General features: G+C 41.8%; 3 protein-coding genes across 3 annotated transcripts; 2 read left to right on the top strand and 1 right to left on the bottom strand.

The window, feature by feature from the left end:
• The first annotated feature begins 3840 nt into the window (after positions 1 to 3840).
• On the top strand, positions 3841 to 9945 carry bcl6ab (BCL6A transcription repressor b). Its single transcript, XM_071491744.1, has 9 exons — positions 3841 to 3945; positions 5732 to 5903; positions 6056 to 6277; positions 6381 to 7259; positions 7374 to 7501; positions 7680 to 7847; positions 7951 to 8081; positions 8195 to 8332; positions 8547 to 9945. The coding sequence occupies exons 1-9, from the start codon at positions 3843 to 3845 to the stop codon at positions 8688 to 8690; spliced, it is 2085 nt and encodes a 694-aa protein (XP_071347845.1). The 5' UTR covers positions 3841 to 3842; the 3' UTR covers positions 8691 to 9945.
• Positions 9946 to 10552: 607 nt separating this feature from the next.
• On the bottom strand, positions 10553 to 15918 carry cmpk (cytidylate kinase). The gene is made up of 6 exons (XM_071491749.1): positions 15653 to 15918; positions 14119 to 14265; positions 13156 to 13308; positions 12967 to 13043; positions 12599 to 12695; positions 10553 to 11665 (listed from the first exon to the last, which is right to left on the bottom strand). Exons 1-6 carry the CDS (start codon positions 15794 to 15796, stop codon positions 11624 to 11626), a joined length of 660 nt encoding a protein of 219 aa, XP_071347850.1. The 5' UTR covers positions 15797 to 15918; the 3' UTR covers positions 10553 to 11623.
• A 108-nt stretch (positions 15919 to 16026) lies between these two features.
• fam78ba (family with sequence similarity 78 member Ba) lies at positions 16027 to 19713 on the top strand. Its single transcript, XM_071491747.1, has 3 exons — positions 16027 to 17268; positions 17453 to 17732; positions 18321 to 19713. Exons 1-3 carry the CDS (start codon positions 16934 to 16936, stop codon positions 18561 to 18563), a joined length of 858 nt encoding a protein of 285 aa, XP_071347848.1. The 5' UTR covers positions 16027 to 16933; the 3' UTR covers positions 18564 to 19713.
• Positions 19714 to 20052: the final 339 nt, after the last annotated feature.

Raw genomic sequence — 20052 nt, 5'->3', positions numbered from 1 at the left:
CAAGCTGCATGAAAGTAGTTCAAAGTTCACTATGTTTAGCTCACTTGGACTGCGCAATGTCTACTTCATCAACAGCAGCTGAAAAATGACACTGAGCTTTGTGCTATAAATAAATTAGTTAGGTGTTTTTATGCACCTTGTTTTACTCTCATGCATTTTGAACATAAACAAACTCTGTATAATTTTTTTTTTGCCCTTCTGTGGTGTGTAAAACTGCAGTCTCAGTATCTTGCAAACACACAGATCTTGCAAGATATTTTTCTCTTGTGCACGCTACTCCCCAAATTCAAGTGCATGCTCCTGGCTCAACAGAAATCTTTCCCCCTCTCTTTCCCCCTCAGGCGATGTGTCTACAAAGACCGGGCTGGTTTTAGAGTCATATTTAACTGATGTGACCTTTGATCCCTGTCAGACAACCATGTGCCTGGGTCATGTTTTGGGACAGGCACGTTGATATCCGTTGGCGTCTAGGCCCTAGGTCAGCAGAGTTCATGAGAAGGGGTGGGGAGCGTTTGTTAACACGCCTCTTTGAGCGGCTGAGCAAGAGAGAGGAGGAACAGCAGCAAATATGTTCCAGGATTGGTTGGCATCGAGTGTTGTTTTCATGACATGGATTCCTCAGATGGGCTGTGTAGAAAATGAGAAAGCATGTCTGTTTGATGTATGGGGAGGAAGGGAAACAAAACATATATTTTTGTTGATCTTGCTTTTGAAAGTCTTTTTAAAGGGCCAATCCACTGATTTCACCGTTAGTAGTTTATTAGTCATTTTTAGTACTACTCAGTGTAAACAGTTGAATAATGTACACATGTATAATGTTTTTGGGGTTTTAGAGGAGGCTTTTTAAAGTTTTAGAACATGACCCTGGTGATGTCATAGTGATGTCATCAGGGTTATCTCAGATGGGGCTCAGATACTACATTTTTATGACAGAAAGTCTGCGTTAGAAACTGGAAGTAAGGAGAAATATATGGGCATTTACCTGACAGGGAGGCTCCAGTTGAAGTCACCAGTAAATAGCTTCATGTGAAATGTAGGATCCAGTATTTTTCAAACTTGACTTGGCTAAAAGGGACTAAAAGTCTGGATATCGCAGCCTCTGTTGCTTCCATTTAGACAGTTCTTTTTAAAATCTGTGTCTGGTAAGACCTGCAACATTTTGGAAGTGCATTAAAACCACTGGGGTGGACTCTTCTTTGTTTTCAAATGAATTCAACCCAGTTTACAAAATTGTAAAAAAAAAAAAAAAAAAAAAAAAGTTTATCTTCAAGTCAATTCAAGTTTTTTGTCTTTCAGCAGATTGGGGTGATGTTTTTTTTCCCTGAGTATCAAAACCAGAACTTCCTTCCAAGAAAAAAAAACAGACTGGCAGAAAATTATTCTGCAAAACAAACATTATATTTGTGCATTCATGTTCATTAGTATTTTAAATGTACAAATATCACATCTGTTCTAGCTTTTCTGCTCTTGCACTGCTGCAAACCCTAATGTGAAGTTAAAGATGCTGCACTGATATAAGAAAGGAAAAGGCTGACTAATCAAATCTAAACATCCTATTGACTGCAAATAAACATCTACACCAGAAAACCAGACGTTTATTTTCTGCCAAAGCTCTCCTACTGACTGAACACGGTTTGTTTCTTCTCATTCAGACCAGAAACTATCGCTTCTTTTAAAGGATGTGAAGATGAACAACCCACAGAGACTTGGGCCACTAAAGATAACCGCAGGGGAAAAACATCTAGAGTGAAAACATTAACTAGAAATAGACCCGCTTTGTTGCCATAGCCACCTGAACAGCTGTAATTTAGACCTGTTGAGCTGCACTGCACATTTATTTTATGGGAAAAGGTTCTGTGTGAGAGTTTTTTTCTTTTTTGCAACACACAACGAGAATGACAGGAAATGTAGCTGTTCTGTGTGTGGGTGGGAGGAAGGCTGATACTTTTAGCTGCAATACAGTATTTGTTTTTTTTTACTGTTTAACTGTGTTTAATTCTGCTAAATAAGACCCAATAATATAACGTGCTACACTGGACACTGGTTTATTAATGGTTAAAAACTAAAATGTTTCCAGTGCCAATATGGGCAATTTATAATATGCATGCACTTGATGACTGTTGATGATGAGAATAAGGTAATCAAACCAAGAACCAAATGCATGCATATAAAAGTGGAGAAAATGCTACATCAAGTCCACAGTCTATAACCAAATCTAAATGTTGTATTTCTGTAACGGTCCTCTGTAAAGTCTCAATTTTCTAGCTCTAGTTCTCGATTACTGTAGTTCTGTTTTTTCCTCCCACTGAAAGGTCTGACTTGCCTGAATGTTTGTTCAGCAAAGGCTTGCTGCATCTCACAAGCGAGAGCACAAGGTAATGCCGGCAGAGGCTAATTCTATAGATTTATAAACAATCTAAAAAAAACACAGAAACCTCTTTTTTTAATTTTATTATATTTAACTGAACAAGGAGGTGACATAGAGGGAAATTACAATGCTATATATACATGCTTATTATATGCCATCATTTCACACAAAGGTAATTGTTTACAGACTTAATTTGTATTCATAAAAGTCAATTAAATCATAATAGTAATGAGTAACACCCTGCAGTTTGTTAGATACAGTATGATCACATGCACAAAGCTAAAGAAAAAGCCTGTCCACCATATTCCCAGCTAAAGTTTAACATACTGTGCAGTGGAACTGATGTTCTGTACAGGGTACTGGATAGATTAAGGTAACAAGTTACATAAGGCATACAAAGTCCCGAGCAGTTACCAAGGAGTCAGTAAGGAGCATACTGCTTCACTTGAAGGAAGACAAAAATAGCAATAAATATATATCATCGTATTATTTTAATAATGCTATGTTTTGCACACAGTAGTTAATTGGGAACATCTGGTTAGTTGTTCCTTAAAGAACAGCAAGTTCTTATATGTTGACTCATACACTGGTAAGTTTTTGTTTGCCTTACTGCATCGACGTGCTACCAGATTAATACACAGCTGAGATAATGAGACAGGAAGTGGTGGGAACACAGATGAGTGCAAGCGAGCCTTTTGGAGAGTTGAGGACTTTACACACACTCTCACATATTGCTTTCTATTGCTCATGTGTGACTTTAAAGTAAGACTTATTAGCAGATAACCCCCCCGCCCACACACACACACACACACACACACACACACACACACACACATTTAGATTCGAGATTGACTGTCAAACAATAAATTATCAGGATTGCAGAATTTCCCAGAAGGCCACTCAAATGTTCATTGTAAACCTATATAAAATCAAAAAGACTTGACAGAAATAACAGATTCAGGTAGTATATTATAATATAGTGCCCAAAGTATTGACAGAAATGTATTAACCTGCTCCCAAGAGGTTTATTTATCAGTTTGACCAAATTAAGCATGGCTCCTGCCCAAAGCAGTTATTCAGGGCGAACAAACACATGACGCAAATATGTGATGAAACTGCAAAACTAAAAGGACGCATTATATGCTAAATTATAATCAGACAGGATGACTGACTTTCCTCTACCGTCCGTGTAACCTCGGGCAGGTTCACAGCGATAAATTGCTCTCATGTTCCCCACGGTATTTATAACTCGGTCAGCTGACCTAACACTTGGACCTTTCCATGACACAGGGAGATTAACTCACATAGAAAAACACAAACAACCTCTCAAATCTCTAATACAGCCCTTACTAAACATACGGAGGTGGTTTAATGTCCGTGATTTTAAGCACCCGTATGTTATATCTTACATTATTGCTGATGCAGTGTTGAAAACGGGCACTTGACAGTAAGGAGCTCCCCCGCCCCGGAGACAATGGTACGGTCCTCTGTTAAATTTCCGAGAATTAAGCGGCAGTGTTTCTTAGAACTGGATTCTCAGAACTGGATGTGCAGAGTTTCGAGGAAACTTTTACAAGGTGACTTTTTTTCCTTCCTATTTTCTCAGCATTAGGTCAGAAGTCTAGTGAAGTAGCAGATGCTCATGTGGCTGCACCGGGCCGGGTTTTTTTTTTGTGTTTTTTTTCTTTTTAGTATCTTGATTATGTTTTGTGATTCCTTTAGTTAGAAGTGAACTAAGAGATTTGAACCACAAGAGTTGGTTTTGACAGCTGCTCTGTCTTTGACCGTGTTTGAGACGGAAGTGTGGCTTCAGGTTATGTCTTCTCAACTAACTGTGTCACTTATACTTAAAGTACAAGTGCTAATAGCTGCTGTCAGGGTGAAAACTAGCTGCAGCCTTGCGACGTTAACGTCCAGTCAACGCGGCAGCCTTTGCTTAAAGCTGAATATTAGTGTTGTTATTTTGCTGCTTTATCTGACAGGACACTTGGCATGTGAAATACTTGTTGCGCCACTTCAGACCGGTGGGTCTGGTCCTGTCTGCGCATTTTCTTTTCTCGACAAACAAATCTTTTCACTTCTCTGGACGTCTCCAGCGCAGAGCCGACGACCCTTCATCATTAGTTGAAACCACATCTTTGAACACGTATATATATATATATATATATATATATAAAAAGAAGAGTAACTTAAGTACGGGACGGTCTCCAGACATGACAGCTAAACCCTATTTCTGAACTTGATGGGACTTGCGCTGCGCTGCTCGTTGGCTCGCAGCCGAAGTTACGCAGCGAGGACGAATCACCCCTTGAAATCATGCTGTATTATATTTGCGGTTATAGAAAATAACTCCTGAGATTAGTTTACCAGGAGGGGTCCGGGGTGGGGTGGGGGGGTGAATGGGTTAAACGGGATGAGTTGCACGGGAAACCTCTGTGTGCTGGCAACCCAATCTGAGCAGCCGGGACGGAATGTGCTGAACGTCAAACACGTTTACAACCTCCAGGCTGCGGACCGCCTGCAGGGGCCGCGGAGCCGGGGCTGCTGGGGGGGCTGTGAATTAAAGACAGCACGTTAACCCCGGTGTTCAGCAGCGCAGGGACCTCGTTTGCATAAACTGTAGTTTGTGAATGTATTATCTGCGGATCTAAATTATAGTGAACATCGCTCCAAGTTAAAAAAAAAAAAAAAAAGAAAAGAACGGACCTGATGAAACAGTGCAGCTTTAAATGATCATTTATGTTGATGTATTGATAATAGTCGATGTTATAACACCGTAATTATGGCCGAATAAGCAGCAAGGCACGGTAACCCTCCCTCGTACTGTTCTCTCTGCAATGGTGCCGCCTTTTGACTAAACGCGGTCAGGACACGTTTTAGGTTCAGGGGCTTGTTTTGATTATAAACCCGAAGCCTAGTAGAAGAATGACTATGAGCCGGAAATGATGAAATCCAATAGAAGTATTTATTATTTTATATAAAAAAGACATGTATAATCTATGAATTTGGATTCAGTAATATTTCAGTCGTTTTGCTTAAACTTTGGTCTTGAAGATAACTTCCTCATTGTACCAAAAGCTGCAAAGTTAAAGCCCAAATGTCGCAAAATAAACCTCATCTCTAATGTTGTCAGAAGACTTAAGGCGGTATTTTTTATTGTGCATGTATTATTGTTTCATAAGAAAGTGATGTACCATAAAATATGGTTGAGCTATACTCATATTGGTGCCAATAATACTCATAATGCACTATGTGTACATCCCAAGTGTGCCTTTATTTAGCGGGGGATCACTGTTAGAGTCACAGATAATTAACAAATGATTCATCTTTTTTTTTTTTTTTTTTTTCCTTGCCCTGTGTCAGATTGTGACAGCATGGCCACAACTCCAGATGGCTGCATTCAGTTCACACGCCATGCAGGTGACGTCCTGTTCAACTTCAACCGCCTCCGCAGCAGGAACATCCTGACTGATGTGACCATACAGGTGGACAGCCAGCATTTTCACGCTCACAAGGCCATCTTGGTGGCCTGCAGGTACACACCGTCACGACATATGAGTTCAGTGAATAAAAGACCCTGACACAGCCACACCTGCACACCCACCTAAACAGAACCGATCCACATTTGTGCCGCACTGTTGTAATAGATGATAAAACATGGTTTTTATCTCTCTTGCTCTCTTACAGTGGCTTCTTTTATACCGTGTTCATGAACCCTGAGAATGCAAACCTTAGTGCCATCAGCTTAGACCCCAAAGTGGACCCCAAGGGTTTCTCCATCCTGCTGGACTTCATGTACACATCCTGTCTGAACCTTAAAGACAGTCTGGTCCTGGCCACCCTGAACACAGCCATCTACCTCCAGATGGAACATGTGGTTGACACCTGCCACAGGTTCATCAAGTCCAGGTAAAAGACAACAGACAGTGTCATAGGAAAACAGTGTCTTGACTTGGTAAAGATTGAAGGAATGTGACTTGGAGTTGAATTTCTGTTGAATTTCTTTCTGCAGATATCAGTCTCAGAATATGCAGATGGAAGAGGGACAGATCAACTCATCATATCTGGCTGAGGAGATCTCTGCTTTGAGGCCTGTCGATGAAAAAGAGACAGACTTTAGAAATGGCCACATGTCAACCTCATCCTCTTTCCAGGAGTGCAGGTGCAACATCCCCAATGTTTTCAGGGGTATTAACACATCTGGCTCCTATCATGTCTACGGTGACCCCCATGTCCCTGCTGGGAAGCTGGAAGGTTCCCATAAGATCAGTGCCCTTCCCAGGAGTGGGGCTTTGTCCCACAAACGATGCTCGCAGGTACCCAACACCAACATGGGTCACAGTGAATCTACTACCACCATCTCCCACCCGCTGCCATTCCACCCCAGTTTCCCTACCACTATCATCCAACAGGCAGGAGTCCACAGGAGCCACCATGGGCCTGCTGCTCCCATGGAGGAAGAAAGTATTCAGCACCCGCAAACCAGCTGCTTGAGGTTGTCTCCAGGCTTTAGCAAAGGTGTCATCTGTAGCCCTCAAAGCCCACTCCGATCTGACTGCCAGCCAAACTCGCCCACTGAGTCCAGCAGCAGCAGAAATGCATCCCTGAGCCTCAAACAGCCCTCAGACTGCCCAAAAGACAACAAGGCGCGCAACTGGAAGAAGTTCAAGTTCATCGTTATGAACCAAACTCCTGATGAGAATGAAAAGGAGTCTCAGGGAGGCAATGCTGAAGCTACACGCATGTCCCCTACACTGAGCCCCTGCAGAAGTGGTGGAGCGGGCGAACACAGTGAGGTCCAGTCCGACGAGGGAGCCAGCGAGCACAGGGAAGAGATCTCCATGTCTCAGAGTGTTGACAGCTGCAGCAGCAGCACCTGCAGCAGCTTCAGGTAAAACTACATGCCACTATTAAAAACTATAAAGTGAAACTTATCATAAACGAGTTAAACAGAATAACTTCACTTTATATAAATTAATATATATGGTCTCCGTCCTGTGTGCAGCCACCGCAAATGCTCCTCCTGTGGCTGTGACAGCCCTAAGCGCATGGAGATGGGTCGTCTTTCACCTGACTCGTACAGCAGAGACGACACTACCAAACTACACTCAGAGTGTTCCCCCTCCCACTGTGGTAAGTGCACACCGCAAGAGCATATATACATAAATACATACATACATACACACACTCAACCTCAGACTTAAAATTACAAAATGTGAGTGAATACTGGTCAGTTTTTTTGTGGTTTTTTTTTGATAAATAATTTGGCAGGATTATTTACTGAGGTTTTACTGACTACTTCTTTCCACAGAAAACAGCTCCTACTTCTGCAATGGCTGTGACTCCAAGTTCAATGATGAAGAGTCCCTGAAAGACCACATGGTCCAGGTCCACAGTGACAAGCCATACAAGTGTGACTGCTGCCAGGCTGCCTTCCGCTACAAGGGCAACCTGGCCAGCCACAAGACTGTTCATACAGGTAAGATTTATAAATCCTTGTTGGTTTTTTTAAGAACCATCACATTGACTTCAGGGATGTGAATGTACAATTCATTGCACAACTCACTGATGTCAACTTCCAGGTGCGAAGCCGTACCACTGCAACATCTGTGGTGCTCAATTCAACCGACCAGCCAACCTCAAAACTCATACCCGGATCCACTCTGGGGAAAAGCCATACAAGTGTGAGACCTGCGGCTCCCGATTTGTCCAGGTGAGAGAAAAAAAAAAAAAAGTCATTGCCACATCTTCAGGAAAGCTTTTCATGTGTCAAACCGCTGCCTCTGTCTGCATGTATTTAGTATATTTTTTCACCCCCCCCCCCAGGTGGCCCATCTTCGCGCCCATGTGTTAATTCACACAGGAGAGAAGCCGTACCCTTGCGAGATCTGTGGAACACACTTCCGCCACCTTCAGACGCTCAAGAGCCACATGCGCATTCACACTGGAGAGAAGCCTTATCATGTAAGCTTGCTTGTCAGTCTCCTATCCTAAGCCACAGTGTTTGCTGGCTAAATAGAGTAATCCCTTTCCCCCCATGATCCATGTGCCTATCAATAGTTATAAGTCCTGAGTGGTAATCCGGGAGAGCAATGAACTAAAACTGGTGAATGAAACTTCCCATTTACAAAGTGATTCTAATTTATATTATTATTATTATTATTGTTATTTTCTTTAGTGTGAAAAATGTGACCTCCACTTCAGACACAAGAGTCAGCTGAGGCTTCATCTCCGACAGAAGCACGGTGCGGTCACTAACACCAAGGCCCAGTACCGCAGGACTCCCAGCAACATGGCCACAAGCCTGGTGAACTCCTGCTGAGCCTGCCGCAGTCCTCTTGTGTGTCATTTTTGTTTTTCTTTGCATTGAGCACCATGTTGTCAAAAGATTTTTATTTTTTCTATATACAAATAGAAACATAAAGATATATATATTTGCCCTTTATGGATTTGTAAATGATGCACATTATATGTGTAAGCTCTTTGGTATTTCAAAGATTGTAAAAGTTTATGTTTTCGTTGTGAATGTGTAACAACAGAATGTACATTTTGAATGTGAATTTATTAAGGTATTTCTCTACTTTGCAAATTACTCAACAGAATGTCAGCATTGAAGGACAGTCCTCTTTCTCATTAGATTGACAATCACTGTTACAGTTTTGCATTTGATATCGGTATGAATTTCCCCAATAATGTGGTCACAGTTTATGCAGTGACTATTCATAAGGCTGTTTTTGTAAATAAGATAATATCTGCTGGCACAGTACGAATATATTTACATTAAGGTTGTTTTTCTTATACAAAGAGAGCTTCACTAAGTGTTGATAACACAAGAGCTTGTTATTTTGCCATTTTATAGTTTGTGGTACGTATTATTATTAATATGTACAGACTGTCTTTCATATGAAAAATTGCTACTTACATATTTTCTTTTTTCCAATCATTTCTTGGCTCCTGTTGGTATTTTGCACATATGCATATGCAACGCTGTGATACATATATTTTCATACTTAAAAATATTTCTACTTAAAATGTTTGTGACCTGTTGATTTGTTTGTTAAACCCAGTGCACAGCACCTGCTACATTTTTATTTATAGTCTATTTTTTCTTCGCTGTACTCCATGCATTTTGGTGCTGCAATGATCCAATGTCCCCAGGGAATCATCAAAGTTTAATCTCGTTTTACGTAAGCATATGTATTATAGTGCACCTGTACGAACTTGTGTATTCATTGTGCCTTACGTTCACACTTGTAATGCATTTGAAATTTGATAGTATGAAAGCCCCGGTACTTATAGACTGCTTTTGTAATGCATTTGCCATTTCACATTTGGTACTTCGCCCTATCATTGTATGTATGCATGTCAGGTACTGTGTTATGGAAGCTGATAATCTGTGTTGTATGTACAAAATGCAGATACACCAGGCCTCAAGCTAAAAAAAAAACCGCTCAGGAATATTAGTAATATGTAAGCAAATGTCTTTGTAACTGCAAATTAAGTACATGTGTATATATGAAATATATATATATATATATATATGTGAAATGAAAATAAAATGTATATTATGTAGCATGGATTGCAGTGGCATTGCTCATTATTTTTAACTGAACCTTCATGTATTTTATGGTACAGTTTTGTAGGTATAGCTCCCCCTGGTGCCAACTCGTATGGATCATCATTTGTTCTCCCTACACTGATGAAACAAACTTGACTGGTTTAGTTAGCTAATAAATTCGACAATATTTGTGTGAGGGAAAATGGGATATGTTTTACAGAGAACAAAAGATGACTTATTCATCAATAATTAAACGGATAAATAAAAGCTTGAATATACAAAGAAATCCATATTTGAAATAATACAATTATAAATACATTACTGAATGCTGAAATAGATAAATACACACACATAAGTATGTATAGTAAAAATACAAGAATTAAAAATAAGACTGACATTTATTTAATCTCAATTATCTACATTTATTGGCTCTAGTGCTGATACATTGAGTATATTAGCATTTGGTTACTTATTTGATGAAAGAGTCATGTTTCATCCCCTGTAAAACCCAACTCAGAGCGAATGAAAAACAAAAGACCAAACACACAAAACTTGGATAAACCTACTTAGATTGTTCAGTGGTGCCAAGCGCCCCCTGCTGGCTGACCAGGTAGAAAGCTAACAAGTGCACATGGTTTTGTGTATTTGTAAAATCTGCAATTAACAATTTGATAAAAATCTTGTAATGGACAACAGCACTACACCTATATTGCAAAACATACAGGAGCAATAGCTACAAAAAAAGGACATATTGTATAAATAAGCAACCCCACATTGTACTGAACAAAAATTCTATATTAACTGAGCAAAACAAAAGAAAAAAAGTCAGTGCTTTAAATTTCAGCTTTATCCTCCCTCCTCAAGAAGATACAGTACAGATTTAACAAAAATGTTCATTTTTATCTTCATGTTTTCGCTTAAGTATGACTAGTCCCTGGTGTCATAGTTATGGTGAAGCACATCGCGGTGTTCCAGTACAGAGTTAAATATTCAATCAAAGAATGAGCCATTTATCAGAGAATCACAGTACTTGATAACTCCAGGTGGCACAAAAGCAGTTCTGACTGAGTATTCTGGTCATGCCCCTGTCGTGAGAAACATGAGGCCGATGTTGTATGCATTTTATTTGGATTCCAGACAGGCTATTGGCTGCTCTGTAAAGTCTTAAATGGATCCTGGTCTGTCGCCATCAAGTCAAACAACTATTTGGTCTGAAGCATTATGGCTGCTTCCAATGACATGATACTCTGAAGACATCAGTGACATACAGTGGGGTCTAAAAGCCGGATACCACTTTACCATTCACTAAAATGGGAAACTGTATACCATTTTTGTAGTGATCTTCTGTACTATAAGTGCCTTTGACTGAGAAAAACATCTCCCTAAGCTAATGATACATTTTTGTTCCTATGCAAAGGCTGAATGATGAAACACAGCTCTGACGAGCTGCGAGCTCTTCTGAACATGAACTAGTTGATCACAAGTAGCTGCTACGCATGTCTACTTCTCATTCACACCAATACATATTTGTACACAAATTCACAAACAGTGCAGCAATTATAAAAGGCATGGAAAACAAAAAATAAGTAACCAAAGTAAAAAGTCAAATGAATGGACAGAAACTCATTATAGTGTACTTGCAGTTGATAAAAAGAAAACTAAAAAGGTAAATGAATGTTGTTGGCTGCTGGGAAAATTCAGTCCTCTTTGTCTAGGATGGCTTTCACATCAGCAAACACCTGGAAGAGAAAAACAGGTAACTTTGACTTATCAGAACACAAACCTGGGGCTGTAGTTCAGCTACAGCCAAAGTAATTTCATAACTTGAACGACTGTAAAATAACCTGAAGTGCTGCACATATTTATAACTCTGATTACAATAAAAAAAGGCTTGAACATTTCATATTTAGGGATTCATCTTATTAGTTATGGCAACATTTGACTAATTAATGTCATTACAATTTCCCAGAACTCAAGGTGAGGTGTATTTTTTTTAATAATCAATTAATCTGCCAATTATTTTATTTAGAAAATGTCCGACCGTTTTGTCCGACCAAAAGTCCAAAACGCAAAGAGATTCAGTTTAACTTTGACATAAAACAGAGACGAACATGAAATCTTTATATTTTTTCAAGATGAACATCAGATGAACTAATCTTTTAGCATTTCCATTTTGGCTTCTCCATCCAGCTGGGGCAGTTTTTTCTTCTGCCTGACTGGAGTATTTTCCCATGTCCCACAGTGATTAATGCCCATGAGCCTGAATTTAGACCCAGTCCTCTGTTTCGTCCTCTGATTTGTTCTCTATCGCCTTTACAGACTTTGTTGGCAGTTTGATTACTTATGTGGGACTGTTTTTATTATGTGGCCTATATTTACTTGAATCCTTCATGCAACGGCTCAGTGCTGAAGCTAATATGGTATTGCCTGAGGCTGCATTATTTCCAACTACCACAGGGAGCTGCTATAAATTGGTGGGAAGAGAAAACCCTTCACATCACTCCACTTTTGTTTGCTCTTTAAAATCAGACTTTCTACATTTTGCACCACTCAGCTGTCGTTACACTCAGTAGTGGTTGTCATTTGCTTATTTCATCTCCTCCAAATGTTCCCTCAGGAATTTATTCATGTCGTTCATTCACATTTTCCTACACTTGATATTATTTACTCACCTCATCCACTGAACGAGAGGCGTCTATGGTGCGCACCTTGCCATGTTTCTCATAGAGTTCAATGATTGGTCGTGTGGACTGTAGGTAGGTTTGGATTCTGCATTACAGAAAAATTTGCCTGGTTATTGGGGTCAGATGACACAAGGGACTCAAAGGAGACACAAATTAGGTCAAAAACACACACGCAGGTATCCAACAGTCAGTTAAATGGGTCAGAGATATCTATACTGATCAGATATGTACTTTAGAGACAGAAGGAAATCAGTAGATGAAAGCAGCAGGATATCTCTGCAGAGACTCTGCTCATTAAAAAGCAATTCTGGGGTTCAATAGGGATAAAGTTTTTTGCTTGTGTATCAGGACTGCACCTTTTCTCCAGGCTCTCTCTGTTGTCATCTGTGCGCCCACTGCTCTTCCCTCTTTCTAGACATCTGTTGATGCACACCTGTGCACAAAGGAGATCATGTCCTCAGTGTAAAGCAGCTCCTAGGATATCAGCTCAGACTGTAACTAAAAACAGCTAGAGGACTTTCAGCTTTCTGGTTTCCATGACCTACCTCATTGCCGCAGTCAAAGAAAAGCACAAATTTGACGTCTGCTGCGCCCTCCATGACTTTGTTCCACCCCTCAAGGTTGTCCTCGTTGCGGGGGAAACCATCGATGAGGAAACGGAACTTTTTGGCGTCTTTATCCATGGTGTCTTCCATTGCCTTAAGGAACAAGGATAAAACTATTTTTTAGTCCTGATGTGAATTCATTGAAATAGCTAATTATTCAAATGACAAATCAGAACCTCATTCCAGATAGACCATTAAAAAAAACCCCACCCTGTATCCTGGTGCTGACAAACCTAAGTAAGAAAACTGAACATCCTCACAGTGCAGATGTGATTTTACTAACACAGTTTCAAGACACATTACAGGTGTTCAAACATTAGCTATGATCCACATCAGACATGATTAGATTGCAACCACCAAAGCAAATAATTGTGTCAACAACCAAAAACAGAGCTGCTACTACGACTAATTATCTTCTTCAATATTATTAACATCTTTAATTCATTGTTTAGTCTTTCATGTCAAATATAAAGATACAACTGCCAATCACAAGTTACCATACTTGTCTCTTCAAATGATTTATCATGTGTGGCCAGCATGAAATACTATAGCCACACATTCACAAGGCAAAGAGAAGCAAATGTTTTGTGTATTTACTTAATAAATTGCTTTAAAAATGAACTGGAGTCAATGTTTAACATCCTGGAAACTGACTAATTGACTTGGTTTTTTCAGCACTAAAATGAAATGTTCTGCCTAGATATTGGCAAGAGTGCAACCAAAATTCATTCTTTTTTTTTTTTCAGCAGAATTTAAGTTTCATTTTCATTTCTTACAGAAAAGTAGTTTCTCAAGTCCTGTATAATTCACAAAAGTTGAGTTGCATTTGGGGCACTGAGTAAATTGTCTGACCTCTTCTCAGGCAAACATAAACATGATTTGCAGGCTATATTTGGAACATACCTTCTTGAGCAAGTTGATGGTGATTTCCACAGGGACAATTTTGCCCTCCTTGATGTAGTTGGCAATGAGCTGTCCGAACTCTGACCCTTCTCTAGCTCGCTCCGCTCTCAGCAAGTCCCCAGCTGACAAATGGGTGTAGCTGTAGTTCTGAGAGACATAAAAACACAGACAACTTTTAAATATGAAAACGTGACCTCATGTGATAAAAAACTAATAAAACAAAGCATTTTGAAATTAGTCATTGAGTGAATTTCTGGTGAGGTCATTTTGTTTGTTTACATTTATACATTTCTATTAACACTAAAACTCAACAGTAAGGAGGACAGCTTCTGCAGACAGGCTACATCCTCCTCACTCACAAGCCAGGAAAAAGTCAGCCCTCGAGTACAGAATAAAAAGAGCCTCTGTGCGTAACAGCCATTCAGGCCAAACCACCGTGCTGGAAGGATGGCAGCCAACACCCAGGAATATCTGTCAACAGTAGCAGTTATAAAGCCTCTCTTATAGAAGCTCTCTCACAGTCGAACACAGTCATACACATCAAAGTATGAACACTTGCACCCAGTAGGGCTTTGGCTTCATTAGTTTTCATGACTTTGACTTTCAGACAAACATCAAAGCAGAATCCTTGAGTGGAGTTCTGGCTTTCCAAACTTTTTTGGTGGTCTGGTAAAAATAACTTTCTGAGCTGCCTCTTTGGAACGGGGTGTGATACAGCGAACCAATGAATTATGTCAGAGAATATGACAAAACATTTTTACCATTTCCGTCTCAAAATCAGGAGTGCACTCAAAACTGCCCCTTTTACAGACTGATGTTGATTTATGTGTGATTATCAATAAAAAGCACAGCAGATGAGTTACCGCAAATGATCACAGAATACCTGGTGTTGTGAGGACAAAACTGCAGCAATTACAACGCAGACTAAAGAATAAAAGCGCTAAGATAAAGTGAATAATATCTGTTCCAGTATGTTGGATCTATATCCGGTACAACTGGAGGGGGTGAGGTTAAAATCCTCAACCGGAAGGTGTCTACGTCAGCACATGTTTGTGTTTGCTCAGTGGCCAAGTGCCCTCTAGACTTATATCTGACCATTACATAATTTCAATAGCATGGATAAGTCAATGATAAGGTTACAACATGGGCCAAATGTCAATAGGCTATCTGCTGCTGTCTCTGTTTGTACTGCGTGAAGCTAGTGGACAGATTTCACTCAGCCTCGTTACACAAACTAATCAAACACTGTCAGAAATCTGTTTGTGAGTCATTTAAAATATTCAAATGGTACCTTGCATCTCAAAGCACCGGTTTATTCATCAGCTAACCAGGCTAACTAGCTAGCTGGCTAACACACCGGTCCATTTTAGAGGACAACCGGAAGTCAATGAAATTCAGACTTTACCTCATAATAAGGCGGAATTGAAAACCACAACCACACTAAAATTCAGTATATACCATTCTCATCACGACATGCTAAATCCTAATTATAAAAGTCCGTTTCCTCGTCCCTTTTTATCGCCATCTCTCCTACCTCCACGATCTTGGAGCACTGGGTCCCTTTGCCGGCGCCAGGCCCGCCCAGCACGAACACAACCTGCGGCTTCATCATCAGCGACCCCCGGTACGATGAGCTCGGCACCCTCTGACACACGCTACCGATTAAACGGCCGATCATAAACCAGCTCCACCAGCTGCAGGCGTGGACCGCCGGGGTCGGGGAAGGAAAGGCAGAGACAATAAGCCGAGATGACCGGTGAATGCGTGTCAGTGTCGGTGGGTAGGAAGTGGCGGGGCCAAACGACACCACTTCCGCTGTTGACTTCAGCGACCAATGGGGGTTTCACAGAGGCGTGATGCGGGTCGTAGCCACGCCCACTCGCACTTGTTATTTTTATTTTTTTTTTCAATGCAGCGGTCGGGTGACGCCCCTCCCCTGCCTCTCCAGCATCAGCACCTCTAAACCGAACAAGGCGACCTGCGGCTCGAAGAGGATGCTCTCCGGACCGTGAAGCTCACCGGCTCGGAGGAGGCATAACGATGAGACGGCCGACCGAGAGACGGCCGGGTACAGTCACTGCTTTCTGCCCGTTTCTGCTGCCTCGCTGCCTCCATTCATGATGCACCATTCATGCATCCCCAAGAATGGAAGCTCATCGCGACGAAAACATTAAAATCGCCTTTTACAGCCCGGCTGTCTCTCCTTTGTGAACCACATTCTCGCTCATTTTAATGACGGCTCTCCTCATGTAGGTCAAAGATATGAAGAGCCCGATTTTGTCTTTTGGGGGCGCCGCGCAAATGTAGGGCTAATAATACAAGAAAGCCGAGCAAACAAAAGGCATCCAGCCCCCCTCCTCTGACGCACCTGGCTGCCCTGTCGCCACCTGACATGACAGCGCAGAGCCGGGAGCAGAGCAGCAGGATCAAGGGGCACCGACGTGCAGCCGGACGTGTGGACTCGACGAGGAGCAGAGGAGCCTCCGGACGCACGGCGGAGAAGCAGCAGCAGCCCAGGGGTGGCCGGATTGCAGTTTCTGGGGACGAGCGCCAAGGGCAGTGCGGCAGTCAGCAGGCAGACCGGGGGGAGGAGGCTGCGGAGATCTGTGATACTTCCCCCTCAGTCCCCACTGCGCTCTTACCTCCATATCATCCTGAAAATATGATGGTGGATGCTTTTATGTTTGATCAATGGTGATTTTGATACTCCCCATCATTTGCTCTCCTTTTTGCCCCCTTCCCAACCAATCAGTGATGATGGGCAATTAAAGATTAGATCTGCTCTTCAGGCAAGGGTGGAACCCGGAGGGGACTGATGTGCATACTGGCCAGGTATCATTTGCTCCCTTCTTCTCTGGTTTTGCTCATTTTGCTTGTCGCCTGCACTATGGGCTGTATTCAGAGCATCGCATGCAAGCCCCGCATCAGACGAGAGAACATTGTGGTGTATGAGGTGTCAGCCTCTATTGACCAGTGTCCCACCATCATTGAGGAGAACTCACCGATAGTGCTCCGTTACAAGACGCCTTACTTCAGGGCCTCAGCCGGAGTTGTGATGCCACCAGTGCCCCGTAATGAAACCTGGGTGGTGGGCTGGATCCAAGCTTGTACCCAGATGGAGTTCTACAACACCTATGGTGATATTGGAATGTAAGTGTGTAGATGACAGCGTCAAACTTTAACTTTTTGTTCAGAGTGTGGGTATGTGTTTGGACGTGCACACCTCTTTCTGTTCTGCACAAACTCAGAACATCTAGACTGCAACTCTGCACCTGCCACTGCCAAAAAAAGCTTCTCCTCCTCTCACTCTGTCCTCCTCTGTCCACTGTCGCAGGTCCAGCTGGGAGTTACCGGAGCTGCGAGAGGGTCGGGTCAAGGCCATCAGCGACTCAGATGGCGTCAGCTACCCCTGGTATGGCAACACCACTGAGACGGTCACGCTTACCGGCCCCACGTCCAAACCGTCCCGCCTGACCGTCAGCATGAACGACAACTTCTACCCCAGTGTGACCTGGGCAGTCCCCATCAGCAACAGCAACACGCCCATGCTGACCCACATCACCAGGGACCAGAGCTTCATCACCTGGCTGGTGGCCATGAACTCTGTCACCAAGGTGGGAGAAGTTTGTTCCCACATGCATCAAACTCATATCTTAATCATTTTTAGAAATCACAGTCACAGATATGTTTTGCCCAGTTTGAATGGAGAACACCAGCCCTACATCTGTAGACACTGCTCTTGCATCACACACAGTCTGACTGTGATGCAATCAGCTCTTTCTGCACTTTTACTTCCTGGTGTAAAGTTACAGAGTACCTCATCCCTGCCTTCAACTCTGCTGAACATAACCGCTGCAGTGGCCTTTCAATGCAGGGACTTTAAAAGTCAGTCCAACATAAACTGTGTATCAAAATGCCTACAGTGCTTATGTGTTGTCTCTGTTGTTGTCTCTACTGCTACTGCTCTTTCTATTACATGCTACTATAGAGAAAGCTTGTTTTCTCCATTGTTGGTTGAAACCTGTCTTTGTTGTGTTGACTTTTCAATGCAGGGTCAGAAAACTGTTATTAAAATTCAGTATCTTACTGGCAAACATTCCCCTGTGTTCAAATTAAATTGATTATTAATAAAGGCTCAGTAAGTCTGTACTGTAAGTTAACAGTATCGACAATATCAATGTTATGCTGCTTTCCTCTTCCAGGAGCGTATCGTGCTGCAGACGGTGAGGTGGCGGATGCGGGTGGACATCGCCGTGGATCCAGACATGCCTCTGGGCTCTCGGGCCTCGTTGATGGGGCGTCCCTATCAGGAGCAGCCGCACATCCTCAACTACCAGGAGCCCATTCCTCCCAACGCGCTGGGGAGGCCGAACGCCAACGATGCCCAAGTGCTAATGTGGAGGCCACGGAGAGGTGCTCCGCTAGTGGTCATACCACCAAAATAAGAGGGTGAAGTGGTTGCACAGACAAAAGTTTAATTGTTCCCTCTTGCAGAAAAGGGGTGATGTAGGTGATGAAGTCACGAGGCCTATCAAAGAAGAGACAACTGATGGTTTCTCTGCTCTCAAGACGCCTGCGGCTCATTTAAGTGGAACATTATAACAAGCCTGAGTGGATATTACTTTAAAGAATGGTATCAGAAAAAAAACCTACAATGAACTAGTGTCGAAGGCCTGGAGTTTCATCGAGGCTTCTTTGGCCCCTGAAAAGTTTTGGACTGCATTGAAGAGTTCTGCCTGCCTTTAAGTGAAGAAGGAACACTGTTTTTAGACGTACCACAGAGGTATCAGTCCACAACGAGAACTGCATCCTGCATCCTTATGTAGATCTTATTGCATGAGAGAGTGAGAGAGACAAAAAACTGTCCTTGAGAAGTTTAAGAATAGCATTTGTTTTGTATAACTTGATACCTGAAGACATTTTGATTGAAAAGTCAGCCAAAAAAAAAAAAAAAACAACAACCTACAGCTGGTTAAACCTCGTCAGTGCCAATAAAGGCCTTCAGCACACTCAGTACCAGAGTTAAAGGATGTATTCAGAAAATTTAAGAAACAAAAGTATTATATTATTATATATATGAATCTTTTTAGGTTAAGATGAAACTCATACATCCATCAGATTGTATTAAGAGCACCCACTTGGCATAAAAGTCTGGAAGAAAAACACATCTGCTGTAGTTTTCACTGGAGTTTTGCTAATACACCAAACTTATGCACAAACATATTTTTAAGTCTCTGTCGTGCAGCTGATGTTGTATTCAGATGGGTGACAAACCTTCAGAGAGATGAGCTGGACCTGTTACCACATTAAATAAATAATGTCAGCAATGCTTTCAATAAGTGCAGTGTAAATGACTTGGAATAGTGCCATATAAACAACTTCAAAGCAAGAGGGTGATAGCAGCAAGGGCCACATCATATATCAACGCTGTAATGGGGCCGAACTCTACTCAGACCAAGGGTATATTTGATGTGGCACTAATCAGGCAATGTTGCACCACAAAGTTGCATAAATCTCCTACAGTCAGGGAAATCTAAATGTACTCTTAACAGTTTCCTCGATGTGGAATTAAACCAGACTGAATTTTGGCAAGGATTGATTTGGGATAAGTGCCATTTTTTAAACACTTGTTCTATGAGCTCTCACCACATCTCATATCTCCTCATATCACTGACATCAATTATTTTGCAGTAGGCTTCTGCAGACAATCATAGATGAAGGCCATACTGTGTCATCAGTCCAAGTCTCTGCCTGCCACTCCACACACCAGTCACATGACTCATCCTCCATCTGTGCTTCTCTCCAGGTTCACATCTCACCTTCCCATCTGCCTGCTCTTTTTCTCCCCTTCACGTCCACCTCAACACACACACTCTATCTCCATACTAAATATACGCATTTGCTCTGAAATCTACAACTATGCAAAAATGTGAC

Source organism: Trachinotus anak, unplaced genomic scaffold (genome assembly GCF_046630095.1).
Source record: "Trachinotus anak isolate AG129_WGS33_773 ecotype Australia unplaced genomic scaffold, CSIRO_AGI_Tana_v1 ptg000012l, whole genome shotgun sequence".
Classification (NCBI taxonomy): domain Eukaryota; kingdom Metazoa; phylum Chordata; class Actinopteri; order Carangiformes; family Carangidae; genus Trachinotus; species Trachinotus anak.
Note: the sequence above shows the minus strand (reverse complement) of the source record. Positions and strands in the feature narration are given on the sequence as shown.

Bases quoted from the DNA above. Each gene is read 5' to 3' on its own strand.
- cmpk (XM_071491749.1), bottom strand. From the start codon at position 15,796: ATGATCGGCCGTTTAATCGGTAGCGTGTGTCAGAGGGTGCCGAGCTCA. The intron at 14,266-15,652 runs GTAGGAGAGATG...TATGTCTCTCAG, and splicing joins AGTGCTCCAAGATCGTGGAG to AACTACAGCTACACCCATTT. The intron at 13,309-14,118 runs GTATGTTCCAAA...TTGTTCCTTAAG, and splicing joins CCATCAACTTGCTCAAGAAG to GCAATGGAAGACACCATGGA.
- bcl6ab (XM_071491744.1), top strand. From the start codon at position 3,843: ATGGTACGGTCCTCTGTTAAATTTCCGAGAATTAAGCGGCAGTGTTTC. The intron at 6,278-6,380 runs GTAAAAGACAAC...TTCTTTCTGCAG, and splicing joins CACAGGTTCATCAAGTCCAG to ATATCAGTCTCAGAATATGC. The intron at 7,848-7,950 runs GTAAGATTTATA...GTCAACTTCCAG, and splicing joins CCACAAGACTGTTCATACAG to GTGCGAAGCCGTACCACTGC.
- fam78ba (XM_071491747.1), top strand. From the start codon at position 16,934: ATGTGCATACTGGCCAGGTATCATTTGCTCCCTTCTTCTCTGGTTTTG. The intron at 17,269-17,452 runs GTAAGTGTGTAG...CCACTGTCGCAG, and splicing joins ACCTATGGTGATATTGGAAT to GTCCAGCTGGGAGTTACCGG. The intron at 17,733-18,320 runs GTGGGAGAAGTT...TTCCTCTTCCAG, and splicing joins CCATGAACTCTGTCACCAAG to GAGCGTATCGTGCTGCAGAC.